Raw genomic sequence first — 15,443 nt, forward strand, 5'->3', positions numbered from 1 at the left:
AATATGCAGTGTCCAGCTCCTGTCTCCTAAGGTTATGAAAAACTTGTTAACTGAGCTTCACTACCATTTAAACTTTTGCTTCTAGCAAAGCAACACCTATGGCCACTGATAGTCTCAGTGCCTGGCACTTAGTTGAGAGTAAAAGAACTTTTGCTAACTCCATCTCACTTCATCCACTCCACGGGTTATTTTCCATGCATTACATTATCCAACATCTGTTTCCTGTGCAGGACACCTGCTATTCTTCACTTTGTATGTCAAACCTCTTGCTCAGTGGTACTGTTCATTTGTATAAACCGGCAACCTCATTTCTCTTTACAAGTGCTTGTCTACATTGAGCAGAAAGAAGGAGTCAGTGCATTAAAACAGGGTTATTTGTGTGTATTTATTATTTCATGTCCTTTTTTCTATGAACATGTTTGGGATTCCCTACATCTTCATCTCACACTGTCAGTCCCTTAGGTAGACTAATCAAAGTTTCAAATTTGATAATTTTCTGAGTGATCTTGTTCTTTATCTTGCTACTTTTAACTTCAATGTTGTTTTCTTAGTAAAATTTCCTATAATACAGTGTTATGTCAAGGAAGCAACTACACATAAAATAAGATCAGTTTCTGGCAGGTCACTACAAACGGGAATGTTTTGAAGAACTACAAGCTGCAATTGGTATAAGCTTATAACACAATAAATGCATGTGAAGTAGCAGCCTTTTGTAATATAATTAGATGAAAAGGTCTGTTTTGGTTGTGTTATCTAGGATGTGCAGGCATCCTATAAGCTAGACAATGCAACTGTGTCAGTACATTGGCTTCAGCATGCTTATTCTTAAACTCTTTGCCATGTAATCTTTGTAATAATTAATTACTAAAATCCCTTCTATTGGGCGGGGGTTTAATTCAGGATTATTAAGTATGACTTGATTGTATGTAATGTTATTTTCTTTGCTGTATAAGTAAGTCTTGATTGTATGGAATGTTATTTTCTTGGAATAAACTCTATTAAAAAAATAAAACCCCTTTTTATTTTTCACAGGACTACTGATGCCAGTAATGGACAGGTATTTCATTTCCTAATGTTTTTCTCATCAGTAAATGATGTTTAATTCACTACCTAAATCATGATTGTATATGTTTAGTGCATTGTTTGTAATGAGTATTTTTAAGAATACTGAGAGTTCTTCACCACATACTATTTACACTATTTCAATTTCTCACAGTTTTCATTTTTTTAATAAATTAGAGAAAATACAGTAGTAAAGCAGAGTTAGGCAGATAGTCTCTTGGCCATTTGCACAATAATGATATAATATTTTGATGAAAAAACAAGAGTAATACGTGCAGAATGGGAAATTCAGTTTTTATGCAGTAGTTTACTTTATATAGGAATGTACATACAAAGTATATTACATTTGATGTTTTAATGTCTGTTTCAGAAAGAAGACCCTTTGGGATTATGGAAGGAAGAATTTAAAACATTCACTGATATTAAAGCCAATGGTATGACTTATAAGACAACCTTTATTTTATGTAGTGAACACACTCCTAAGATGCTTTAAAAGTGTAGATTGTAGTGCATTTGTTTAGAATAATTTTTTAAAATATGAGCCCTCTTTGGTTAAGCGTCTAAATTGGGATTACATACTAAGCTATAAGTGGGGGTTACATGTCTAACATTATAGCAACTATTATGGAAAATACTTAGTAAATAAGAAGAGTCTTGAAGCATCGTTATATAAAATCTCCAAACACGGGCATGTTTTATTTACACCTATTGGTATAGTCTGACATGCTCTCTTTTAATGCTGCATAGCAGACAGAAAGCTTCCTTTAATCAGCTAGGTTCATTTACATATAATAACTACAACGTATTTGAAACAAACCAATCAATCTACAGATAAATTGTCATGGTCCAGAAACCCATCTCTTTTATAAAGTATTATATAAAGTCTTAAAATAGTAATAATAGAGTCATGGGTAATTCCTGGTTAAAAGAAATAAGATTTATTATGTGTAAACTGTTACCAGAGAACAAAATATAAAGTTAAAGGTTATATATGGTCTAATTTATTAAGTTAAACATACTGGTACAAATGTCAGGATGTACTATTTAAACAGGTAGGCATTTTCAAGTATACTTATCTGTTTCTCTGCCTAAAAGAGTCACTTTTGGGTAGAACAGAAAAAGCAAATCAGCCTTTCTATAGTTGTACATGTAAGATCTAAAGTAAATGTGAAGACAAGACAGATGCTATGTAGGGGGGACATTAAGAGCCTGTATTTTTAATATGGCAGCACACACATAATCCCCTTTTCCTAATACATTAAGCTGTGTGTCTTTCCGACATGGCATATTGCATATGCCACAGTGAATGAATCATAGCACCAATACATGGAATTCTTTTTGCACTAGTGGGTATGAGGGGAGAGTACGAATACCCAGTAGGTGTTTCCTTTTTCTTGGCACTGCTGTCTGAAAGTGCAAGAATATGGGAGACAGTCATGCAGCAGTGACTGGGACAGATCAACAGAAATAGAGGATTCTCTTGTACAACATAAAAACACATTACTCTAGTCTACTTAGTACATTTAAAAAAAAAAAATTACACTCTTTCATTCTGTTTAATTTGTATATTGTGCTTACTAAATGTGCATAAGTCAAAGTTCTGCTGTGATTCTCAATTGGAACCTCAAAGCAGTTCAGAGTTGTGATTTAAAAGCCTCTGCTAGCCCTATGACCATTGAGCCTAGAGTCAGGAGGCGAGTATTTGGCAAGAGGCCAACTATAAGCAGGATGGAGAGGCCAGGATGTAAAGAATGAGTGGCCTGGTTGAGAGATATACAGGGAATTATTTTATGGATACTTTGGGTATTACTTTATGGATAAGTGCATCAGCCACTCCATGCGAGAGTTGGGAGGGATTTATTTGTATAGGGAGACTCGAGAAACATTATGTTGTTTTTACTCTTTTGTTGTGTTTCATGTTTCCCCCATTGCATTAAACCTTCATGATCTTTCCACTTCATTTCATATTCTGACTGTCTATACTTTGGATTTAAGGACTCCATATAAAAGTTCCAGGGGTTGCATACTCTGTTCCAGAAAGGCTAACACCACAGATTTCTGCTCCAGCTAATTCCTAAATCAGAATATGGTCCTTGTTAAAGAAACATTTTATAACTATATGGTTTATTAGTTCTTTTTTTCTGCCATATCTGTCAAGTTTAATATTGTGGATTTTACTGCATGAAGAACATCCTTTGATTTTTTTTGTGGACCAGATCAGAGTTTGTCTTTCCTGTTTCTTTTTTATCTCTTTCCAAATGTTTTAATGAAACATATACCTTTATTATGAAAACATATGATTAAAAATATAACCAAGTTAGATTTTAGTTTCATTGATATTGGCCGTCATTCTTAATTGACACGACAATGATTTCTATCTTGTATTCTTCAGAAAATTCACTGATGTTCAGTAATTCCTGAAAAATGCATATTGTCAATAAATCTGCTGGCAAATTTGTTCATGTGTGGATTGATAATAGATGGTGAATGAATCTTTGCCAAAGTATGTACACAGTGGTATAAGTATTATTAAAAGGACCAGTTTTTCCCTGTGGTCTATGAGTTGGGTCCCTGCTAGAAAAATGTACTATGGAAACAAATTATCAGATGGACTGTGTATTAGGGGATAATTTGTTAGAATAAAAGGATCTTCACAAAATATAAAGATGATTGCACCACCAGAAATCTTGGGAAGATGCTGGCTGAACATCCGTTTAGTTGTATGAGAAGAAGTGGAATTGTTGCTTCTTTAAATTTGCATAAACTGCTTTCTTTCAGGACCCAGTTCTGTGGGCCTGGACTTCACACTTCATCATTTTGAACACGTGTATGGAATCCCAGAACATGCAGATGCCTTAAAACTTCAAAATACCAGGTAATATTATCTCTTTTTGGATGTTCTAATTAAATGACCGATTTAAAAGGTTACGAGCAGAATATGTTTCTTTGTTATCAGACTTGGCTCTTAAGTTGAAGACCCAAGGAGGCATGCACAGATGCCTTCTAAATTTGCTAGATATGAAAGAAATACAAAAAGACTGCCATCCTTGCAAGCATAATTTAAACTATGAGTAATATTCTTTATGAAGGTTTTTAATATTTTTGCACTGCTTTCTCAGAGATGGGGATCCATACCGTTTATACAACCTGGATGTGTTTGCCTACAAAATATGGAGTAAAATGGGCCTTTATGGCTCTGTACCTCTATTGATAGCTCATAAACCTGGACAGACTGTTGGGATCTTTTGGCTGAATGCATCTGAGACTCTTGTAGACATTAATATAGCAAATGCATCCCAGGTAAGTCTCATTTATGTGTATCTGGTCCTGACAAACTGAGTATTAAGATATTGTTTTTTTTGTTTAAGTACATTCTGATAGCAAGTAAATCGCACATCATGAATTAATAAATAGAAGCAGTTACATTCTATATAAGGATAGCATGTCATGTTAATTGTAGGTTTAGGCTTATCTTTAATAACCTTACCAGTGTATTGAGATACACTTCAAACAGCTGGCAACTTCTAAAATCCATCCCCTCTTTGCTTCCTGTTGCATCCAGTGGTATGGTCTCACTTCAATGTAAAGAGTCCGCACAAGATGTTTTTTAGTTGAGATGTCTTATGGAAGTGGATGCTTGCTAGCTGTTAGCTGCATACTTGCATAATAAGTAGACCCTGCCCCATAACTCTGTCAGCCTAGGGCTCAAGAAAAATGGTTAAACAGTCAGTTAAACAAGTGGTTAAGTAATTGGAATCTGCTTAATGAAGTATAATTGAACAAGAGAAGGAAATAAATTTTATCTATCTATCTATCTATCTATCTATCTATCTATCTATCTATCTATCTATCTATCTACAGTGCATCCGGAAAATATTCTCAGCACATCACTTTTTCCACATTTTGTTATGTTACAGCCTTTATTCCAAAATGGATTAAATTCATTTTTTTTCCTCAGAATTCTACACACAACACCCCATCATGACAATGTGAAAAAAGTTTACTTGAGGTTTTTGCAAATTTATTAAAAATAATAAACTGAGAAATCACATGTACATAAGTATTCACAGCCTTTGCTCAATACTTTGTCGATGCACCTTTGGCAGCAATTACAGCCTCAAGTCTTTTTGAATATGATGCCTCAAGCTTGGCACACCTATCCTTGGCCAGTTTCGCCCATTCCTCTTTGCAGCACCTCTCAAGCTCCATCAGGTTGGATGGGAAGCGCCGTGTACAGCCATTTTAAGATCTCTCCAGAGATGTTCAATCGGATTCAAGTCTGGGCTCTGGCTGGGCCACTCAAGGACATTCACAGAGTTGTCCTGAAGCAACTCCTTTGATATCTTGGCTGTGTGTTTAGGGTCGTTGTCCTGCTGAAAGATGAACCGTCGCCCCAGTCTGAGGTCAAGAGCGCTCTGGAGCAGGTTTTCATCCAGGATGTCTCTGTAAATTGCTGCAGTCATCTTTCCCTTTATCCTGACTAATCTCCCAGTCCTTGCCGCTGAAAAACATCCCCACAGCATGATGCTGCCACCACCATACTTCACTGTAGGGATGGTATTGGCCTGGTGATGAGCGGTGCCTGGTTTCCTCTAAACATGACACCTGGTATTCACACCAAAGAGTTCAATCTTTGTCTCATTAGACCAGAGAAGTTTGTTTCTCATGGTCTGAGAGTCCTTCAGGTGTCTTTTGGCAAACTCCAGGCAGGCTGCCATGTGCCTTTTACTAATGAGTGGCTTCCGTCTGGCCACTCTACCATACAAGACTGATTGGTGGATTGCTGCAGAGATGGTTGTCCTTCTGGAAGGTTTTCCTCTCTCCACAGAGGACCTCTGGAGCTCTGACAGAGTGACCATCAGGTTCTTGGTCACCTCCCTGACTAAGGCCCTTCTCCCCGATCGCCAGTTTAGATGGCGGCCAGCTCTAGGAAGAGTCCTGGTGGTTTCGAACTTCTTCCACTTACGGATGATGGAGGCCACTGTGCTCATTGGGACCTTCAAAGCAGCAGACATTTTTCTGTAACCTTCCCCAGATTTGTGCCTCGAGACAATCCTGTCTCAGAGGTCTACAGACAATTCCTTTGACTTCATGCTTGGTTTGTGCTCTGACATGAACTGTCAACTGTGGGACCTTCTATAGACAGGCGTGTGCCTTTCCAAATCATGTCCAATCAACTGAATTTACCACAGGTGGACTCCAATTAAGCTACAGAAACATCTCATAGTATAAAATTAGACAGAGCCTAACAAGAATAAACACTAGAAACAAGGCCACATCCACTGGGTGGATGAGAGAAATCCTAGTAATAACTACCTATTTTTTGTTTCCTTTAAACATTTTCATTTGTGGTAAAAAAAAAAAAAAAAAAACTGTATTTCATTTTTCCATAACTATGACCAATTATCCATTTTTCCTTTTAGAGTTTTGTTTTCAAGCTTGCTCAGCCAGGCCTTAACAGAATTACTTTACCTAAGGACCAGACAGGCATTTAACAAAATTGTACTACACAGTATTACCCAGTACTGTATAGGGATAATGTCTACTTCTAGCATGGAATCCATTGACTAGAGCTTGCCCTGGTGCCAAGTGTGACTTTTGTCGGGTTTGTTAAGTTGTTTGTGCAAACCAGTGAATAACTTATATAAATATAAATATAGGTGGAACACTGTGCAGGCTGTTCTTCTCAAGGGTGGGGATATTATTTGTTAGTGGAAGAACACTCAGAAACTCCTGCAGTGTGTATATATGTCTCTATTTCATGGAGACATTTATTTATGTTGCACTGTTATTTGTGAGTAGCTCTGCAGGGGGAAAGCTTGTGGGGCTGGAAGAGATTTGGCATTTCTTGGGTTTTATCTTGGTTACTTTTGGTGAAAGACTGGAACAATAGGAGTGTTACCATTATCATAAAGGGATAGTGGTTAAAATTAATTGGTAATTACATTCTTCAGATTCAACCTTAGGTTCCACCATTGCTGTTTGTCATTATTCAGATACTTGAATACATCTCAGTTGTTACGAAGAGCTGCATACTGCCCTATATTGAAACTTTCATATTTTGGAATCAATGTGTCCAGTATTTTGGATTGACCCCACATCTTACCCCTCTTTTTATGTACTACTATAGGTACTTAGATCAAAGATATTTTAGAAACTTATTATTTGTATAATTGTGATGTGTGCCACCACTGAAGCACTGAAAGGTTTATTTGTGCAATAGTGCAAGCCATCCTTCATTATGTTTGATTAGACTTAATTTTGTTTCTAATGTGAAGACTGTCATCTTAAATCAAGGCTGTCAACACCTTAAATGTATTTTTCCTTTTTCATATAAAAAAAGATTATCATGCATAATTAATCTAAAAAATAAATTATCCTGTCAGTCCTTTTTGTTTGTATTCTATCTAATGGCAGAAAATGTTAGAATACGTTTTTGCAGAAATACTAAGTGTAAAATACAGGGTGCCAGAGAACAGTTGATAGATCCGTTTAATGAATGTTATTTCTAATCCCAGTCTTCAGATGTTGGTCCTCCTGAGAAGCGAAGGAAGGTGGTTGCAAATACTGATGTGGTCTGGATGTCAGAGAGTGGAGTCATTGATGCTTTTATCTTGTTGGGCCCAAGCCCTTTTGATGTATTTAGGCAGTATGCAGAACTAACAGGTAACATAACAATACATTCTACCTGGCTTGTTTGTCTGTCTTTTAATTTATTTGTTTTGTGAGTTATTATTTGGAACTCTTTGTGTTTTATCTCAGGTACACTTTTTATTAATCTTTTATTTACGCTGTTTATGAAAATGTCTTCCATGAGACTAATTTGTATATTGCATGTCTGCTAACTGTTCTTCAGAAATTAAAATCTATTTTGAACAATACACTAGCATCTTAAGATACCACCTTGTGGGCTTATTGTTGTTAGCAAAGAGTAAATCAAAGTCTGTTTGACCAAGGTCAGCTTGCTGTGTGGACTTGCTGGATCCCATTATACTGTACTATGATGTAAAACAAAATCCATGATTTTAGTGCAATAAGACAAAGGTATTGCCCTAGGTATGTCCCTGTGGATGCTTACTTATATTTCTCTCTTATTTTGAGTTGTGCAAAACCAGAAGTGGCTTGAGAAGAGTTGCAGCAAAGCCAAGAGACATTACACGTCAAAAAGAAATTAAAGGGAATGGGAAAAGCTTAATGATAGCCAATCACAATGATTGACACAATCTGACAAACTATCAGCTCTTCCAACAATACATTTTAAATGGTGTCACAAATGGGGCATTTCTAATATTCACAGATAAGTTGTATCAGAGTTTGGGGTCCTCATAGTTATATGTTCTGTTTACTACAATATTAAGCTTATTATTTATCCTTGAAATTTTAAGAAGGCCTGCATCTTGTAATTGTAAATTATACACTAGAAAATGGCTATTAATGTAAGGTAAAGATAGGAAAATTTCAGTCATTAAGAAGACATTGATGAGAATTGGAGTTACATAGTGAGCCTTAGCAGTGTCTTGTAATCCGTGGAGCATTATGTTAAATTAAAAGCACAATAATAATCTAAAGATTTGAACAGCTGACACTAAAACATGACAATAATCATTTCAGCTAAAATAATAACCAATTTCTATTTATCTGGCATTTTAATTTTTCTTTTAATTTCAAATTTATTATCATCACCATGTCACTGTAGCTCCTGATACCCAGAAGTAGAGTGGATGTAGAAAAGTAAGAAGTTATTGGACTATGTCAGTGAGGAAATGTGTTGTCTAAATGAGGAAAAAAAATCATCCAGGGTCAAGTGGATGTGGTAGGATGAAATTTTTATTTCTACGTCTCTTACAAATAAGTGTCTCTAGTGCAATTACCAGCAACAGGGAAAGAATACAATGCAGTTAGTACAGCCCAATACCTTAAGTGCAACATCAGATAATATATACAAGAAGCATTCATGTATTTTTAAGATGAGTAATGTTACAACCTGTGGCTAAGGAAGTGACATGTATTTACTTGTTAATACATTTCTAAAATCTTAGGTCATCCCTGAATTATATTTTTCATCCTTTGTTCTCTGTAAAAATTAGCAGCTGCAATAAGGATCAGGTAAATTAGGGTTGTGATGCTCAGTGAAGAAATCTGGGGTTGCACGGTTGTATTTTTATCTACACCCAGTTGACGTTTGTCACAGCCTCCATGACATGGAGTGTTTCTGACATATTTTCATTGTCTGTCATTTATGTTTTTTCATTTCTTTATATGTATTTGATGATTTTGTTATTGCATCTTTGATTATCTCATCCACTGTTAACACTTTGGGAAATTAATTCCTCCCCAGCTTGTAGCGGGTGGAGTGCATTTATTAGTTAAGTGATATGTGGGGAATAATGTCACTTAAGAATGTGGAGTTGTGGTGTGTTGTTGTTAGCACTTTATCTAAAAAAACAAACTAAAAGAATATCTCAAAAGAATTAGAAATTTTGTTTGGTAAAAATTTACATTTTTTGATTAAAACCACAAAATTTTGCTTGATTGATTGTTCCACTAATCTTAAGGATTTGTGGTTTGTGTATTTACCTCAAGGTTATTACAATGAAAAAAGGCTAATATGAAGATAAAAACTATTAATAAAAACACATTTTCATAAAATGAAATCAAATAATTAACAAAATCAAAGTGAAAAATTCAAACTGAACAAAACTATTATCCATCCATCCATCCATTTTCTAACCCGCTGAATCCGAATACAGGGTCACGGGGGTCCGCTGGAGCCAATCCCAGCCAACACAGGGCACAAGGCAGGAACCAATCCTATGGAAGGGTGCCAACCCACCGCAGACAAAACTATTAATATAGCTAAAATGACTAACTGAAATAAAATAATAATTAACAAAAATATTTTCAGTTTTCATCACATCTGGACAACTGCACATGGAATAATCTGGGCTGCCGCAGTTCTAAAAAGATTAAAGTATATAAATAAATATTCCTGCCTCTTTACTGCCAGACTTGGTCTTCTTTAACCCTTTCCTCTTATCCCTGAGATAACTCATCCACCATGAGCTGCATACACACTGTCATTTAGTGAACAGTGGCTGTGTGCGGAGGGCGGATGTTGACCTTGTCTTTGCAGTGAGGAGTTGCAAGCAGAATACAGGTGCTTAAAAGCGTGTGAGGAGGAAAGTAATTTACTGTGTGGTAATAGGGACAGTTTTTCAGAAATTGATACTTCTCATATTTTGAAACATACTAAGGTTACTATTTTGTATAATTTGTAAACTCTGATGCCATTTCTGAATGTGTGTGGTATAACAAGATACAATTTTCAAGACAGATGTGTCAGATACAGGTGATCCCTTATAGAACTTCTTCAGTTTGTTCATAAGTGGCGGCATGTCAGCTATAATTATGACTAGACCCGATGTATGGGTACAGCAAGTGATACAGCAGCACACACTAAAGCCACATTATAGGCTGCACATGTGGACTGATGTCCATTATGAAGAGATAGATAGATAGATACTTTATTAATCCCAAGGGAAAATTCACATAATCCAGCAGCAGTATACTGATACAAAAAAAAAAAAAAAAGCTGCTGGTTTTCTTTGCCATTCTTGTATATCAAGGCATAATTCAAAAGCCTGAAGTTGAAATGTGCTGGTTAACAAAATCTTTATCCTATGGACAGAAAATCACAAGTGAAAAATGTTTCAGTTTTCTTTTTCTGAAGGTATTTGAATTTTATTGACAACAATTTACCTGTCGTTTAAGACAGAAATATTTTTCTGTAGTTTTCTGTATTCCTTTGACACACTGGTAAATAGAATCACTAAGTCTGCATTAATGAGCACAGTGTTGTTGTGGACTAATCAGTTATGCTTTAAAAAAGGTTGTTTGGCAATGAAGCAATACAAATCTCCAATTACTGACTTGGCAGTATCTCTACTGAACTACAGGTAAAGTTTATTGGTAACTTGAGAGCAGTGCCCAGAGTCTTCAAACTGGTGAAAAACTAAACCTATTCATGTTTTTTACATTTTATTTATTTATTATGTTTTCATAGTTTTACTTTCACAGCTGAAAATACCTGACATTGTGAAAATAATTTACTGCCAAAATATTTTCTCTCCCTTTTCATTTCCTGTCGCAAATAGATAGTTAAAGGATCATACTTTCTTTGTTCTTAGAATTTGACATGTCCAACATGCACACGCGCGCGCACACACACACACACACACACACACATATATACCCTAGCTGAGCAAATTATTAGAACTCCTACCAGACTTGCTTATCCATGCAAGTATCTAATCAGCCAAATATCTGGCTGTAGTGCCACATTTAAAATTACGCTGTTACAGGTCAAGAGTTACAGTTAATATTCACATCATAATCAGAATGTTGGGTAAAAATGTGATCTTAATGATTTTTACCATGGTATGTTTGTTGGTGCCAGATGGTCTGGTTTGAGTATTTCTGTAATTGCTGATCTCCTAAGATTTTCACACACAAAAGCTTCTGGAGTTTACTCAGAATAGTGTGAAAAGCCTGCATTGAGCGGCACTTCTGTGAAAATGTCTCTTCTGCCAAAAGCTTGTTCATGTAGTTTAAAAAAGAAGAATCTGAAGTATCAGAAGTCATGCTATCATAAATAGTGAGAGAGACTTTCATTTGTCATGTCTGTGTAACAGTTTGCATTTCTGATGAACATGATAGGATTTCAGGCACTGCCACCTCTCTTTGCTTTGGGGTACCATCAGTGTCGCTGGAACTATGAGAACCAGGAAGATGTGCTGTCTGTGGACCAGGGCTTTGACAAGCATGGCATTCCTTATGATGTAATTTGGCTGGATATTGAACATACACAAGGCAAGAGATACTTCACTTGGGATGAAAAGCAATTTCCAGATCCCCAAGGCATGCAGCTTCATCTTCAAGACAAAAAGCGTAAGGTATTTGGTTGTTTAATCTAACAAAGCATACAACTGTAATTAATGCAAGTCATATATTTTACATTCTCTATAACATCAGTTGTTCTGTTTATTCCTCTTAATAATTGTCTGCTTTTGTTCCACCTAATTTATGGATTAAAAAAGAGAAATGCTCCAAATTTGAGGAGATGCTAAGCACTGTTTCCATCACAGATACTTGATACACATGATCTAAAATGCTATCCCTTCTGGCAGGGCAAATTATGCTATATATGGATGAAAATGTGAGTGAAGAACTGATGTAAGATTAGTTTTGTTTATTTTGATGGAAATTTTGGTTTCTGGATATGGAGATTTGTGACTGCTATTGACTCGAGAGACTGTGTTAAATGTTTCTGTAGCTTTAGCATGTAGAGGAATTAGATTTTATGTAGCAGTCTTTACGGAGTCTTTACTTTACCCAGCCACAGGGAATGCACAAACCAGTGTTTATTCGTGCCAGTTCCAAGTCTACGTCAGGACGGGCATCTGGTGTAAAATTTTGCCAAATCAAGATGTGGACAAGAATACAAATTTCCATACCATATTGCCATATCGGTCGACTCCCGGGTTAACAACGACCACCACCAGTACTGTTAGCCAACAGGGTTTCCCGTCGGAAATTGGGCTACCGTTGGCCAAAGAAGGAGAAGAAGAGAGGGGAGATGTATCTGGAGGCAGGAGGAGAGGAGGAAGGTAAAGAGAGTGGAACTGAGGGTAGGAACTTTGAATGTTGGCAGTATGACTGGTAAGGGGAGAGAGTTAGCCAATATGATAGAGAGAAGGAAGGTTGATATATTGTGCGTGCAAGAGACTAAATGGAAGGGGAGTAAGGCCAGGTGGATCGGAGGTGGATTTAAATTGTTCTATCATGGTGTGGATGGGAGGAGAAATGGGGTAGGAGTAATGATTATCACGCTGGAAATTGAAGGAGTGATGATGAATGTTGTTAGTGCATATGCCCCTAAGGTTGGGTGTGCAATGGGTGAGAAAGAAGATTTTTGGAGTGAGTTGGATGAAGTGATGATCATTGTACCCAAGGGATAGAAAGTGGTGATTGGAGCGGATTTCAATGGACATGTTGGTGAAGGGAACAGAGGAGACGAGGAAGTGATGGGTAGGTATGGTGTCAAGGAGAGGAATGAAGAAGGTCAGATGATAGTGGATTTTTCCAAAAGGATGGACATGGCTGTGGTGAATACGTATTTTAAGAAGAGGGAGGAACATAGGGTTACATACAAGAGTGGAGGAAGATGCACACAGGTAGATTACATCATATGCAGAAGAGTCAATCTGAAGGAGATTGAAGACTGCAAAGTGGTGGCAGGGGAAAGTGTAGTTAAGCAGCATAGGATGATGGTCTGTAGGGTGATGTTGAAGATCAAGAAGAGGAAGAGAGTGAGGGCAGAGCCAAGGATCAAATGGTGAAAATTGAAAAAGGAAGACTGCAAGGTTGAGTTTAGGGTGGAGGCGAGACAGGCACTGGGTAGTAAGGATGACAGCAAGTTGCTTGGCGTGACATCTGGAAAGAGGAAGGAGGAAAAGGAAACCTGGTGGTGGAATGGTAGAGTACAGGAAAGTATACAGAGGAAGAGGATGGCTAACAAGAAGTGATATAATCAGAGAAATGCAGAAAAAAGACAAGAGTACAAGGAGATAAGGAGCAAGGTGAAGAGAGAGGTGGCGAAGGCTAAAGAAAAGGCATATGATGAGTTGTATGAGAGGTTGGACACTAAGGAGGGAGAAAAGGACCTGTACCGATTGGCTAGACAGAGGGACCGAGCTGGGAAAGATGTGCAGCAGGTTAGTGTGATTGTTTAATGGAATCTTGGAAAGTGAGAAGATGCCTGAGGAGTGGAGAAGAAGTGTACTGGTGCCGATATTTAAGAATAAGGGGGATGTGTAGGACTGTAGTAACTACAGGGGGATAACAGCTTGAAGTTATGGGAAAGAGTAGTGGAAGCTAGGTTAAGAAGTGAGGTGATGATTAGTGAGTAGCAGTATTGTTTCATGCCAAGAAAGAGCACCACAGATGCAATGTTTGCTTTGAGGATGTTGCTGGAGAAGGCCAGAAGGAGCTGCATTGCGTCTTTGTGGACCTGGAGAAAACATATGACAGGGTACCTCGAGAGGAGCTGTGATATTGTATAAATGAAGTCGGGAGTGGCAGAGAAGTAAATAAGAGTTGTACAGGATATGTACAAGGGAAGTGTGACAGCGGTGAGGTCTGCGGTAGGAGTGACGGATGTATTCAAGGTGGAAGTGGGATTAAATCAGGGGTCGGCTCTGAGCCCTTTCTTATTTGCAATGGTGATGGATAGGTTGACAGACGAGATTAGACAGGAGTGCCCGTGGACTATAATGTTTGCTAATGGCATTGTGTTCTGTAGCGAGAGTAGGGAGCAGGTTGAAGAGACCCTGGAGAGGTTTGAGATTTGATCTGGAGAGGAGAGGAATGAAGGTCAGTAATAACAAGATGGAATACATGTGTGTAAATGAGAGGGAGGTCAGTGGAATGATGAGGATACAATGAATAGAGTTGGTGAAGGTGAATGAGTTTAAATACTTGGAATCAACAGTACAGAATAATGGGTATTGTGAAAGAGAGGTGAAGAAGAGAGTTCAGGCAGGGTGGAATGGGTGGACAAGAGTATCAGGAGTCATTTGTGATAAATGGGTATCTGCAAAAGTAAAAGGGAAGGTCTACAGGACGGTAGTGAGACCAGCTATGTTATATGGGTTGGAGACGGTGGCACTTACCACAAAGCAGGAGACAGAGCTGGAGGTAGCAGAGTTGAAGATGTTTGATTTGCATTGGGTGTGACTAAGATGGACATTAGAGGGTCAGCTGAAGTTGTACGGTTGGGAGACCAGGTCAGAGAGGCGGGATTGCGTTGGTTTGGACATGTGCAGAGGAGAGATGCTGAGTATATTGGGAGAAGGATGCCTCCATGTAGCTTGCTTACTGTTCTCTCCTTCAGGTTTCAATACTTCCCCGTATCAATTTAATTTTAAAGGCTTAACCCAGTGAAATTAATGAGATAATTTACCAAGAGTGTAAATATCTGGCAAAAGATGAAAATGTTTGATCAAGACAGTTTGATCATTCATGTGCAAATTTCCACATAAATTATCTGTAACATATAAATAATTAAACATAAACATATACACTCACCTAAAGGATTATTAGGAACACCATACTAATATGGTGTTTGACCCCCTTTCGCCTTCAGAACTGCCTTAATTCTACGTGGTATTGATTCAACAAGGTGCTGAAAGCATTCTTTAGAAATGTTGGCCCATATTTATAGGATAGCATCTTGCAGTTGATGGAGATTTGTGGGATGCACATCCAGGGCACGAAGCTCCCGTTCCACCACATCCCAAAGATGCTCTATTGGGTTGAGATCT

At 37.5% G+C, this 15,443-nt stretch overlaps 1 protein-coding gene across 3 annotated transcripts in view; it reads left to right on the plus strand.

Moving 5' to 3' along the window:
* Positions 1-15,443, plus strand: part of ganc (glucosidase, alpha; neutral C) — a 95,964-nt gene that overhangs the window by 26,967 nt on the left and 53,554 nt on the right. For all 3 annotated transcript variants that reach the window (XM_039741476.1, XM_039741478.1, XM_039741477.1), the window contains exons 6-11: positions 1,033-1,057; positions 1,433-1,496; positions 3,841-3,937; positions 4,182-4,362; positions 7,581-7,728; positions 11,779-12,014. In XM_039741476.1, the coding sequence (XP_039597410.1) occupies positions 1,033-1,057; positions 1,433-1,496; positions 3,841-3,937; positions 4,182-4,362; positions 7,581-7,728; positions 11,779-12,014 (751 nt within the window). The remainder of the gene's footprint in view (positions 1-1,032; positions 1,058-1,432; positions 1,497-3,840; positions 3,938-4,181; positions 4,363-7,580; positions 7,729-11,778; positions 12,015-15,443) is intronic.

Source organism: Polypterus senegalus, chromosome 18 (assembly GCF_016835505.1).
Source record: "Polypterus senegalus isolate Bchr_013 chromosome 18, ASM1683550v1, whole genome shotgun sequence".
In the NCBI taxonomy this organism is placed as follows: Eukaryota; Metazoa; Chordata; class Cladistia; order Polypteriformes; family Polypteridae; genus Polypterus; species Polypterus senegalus.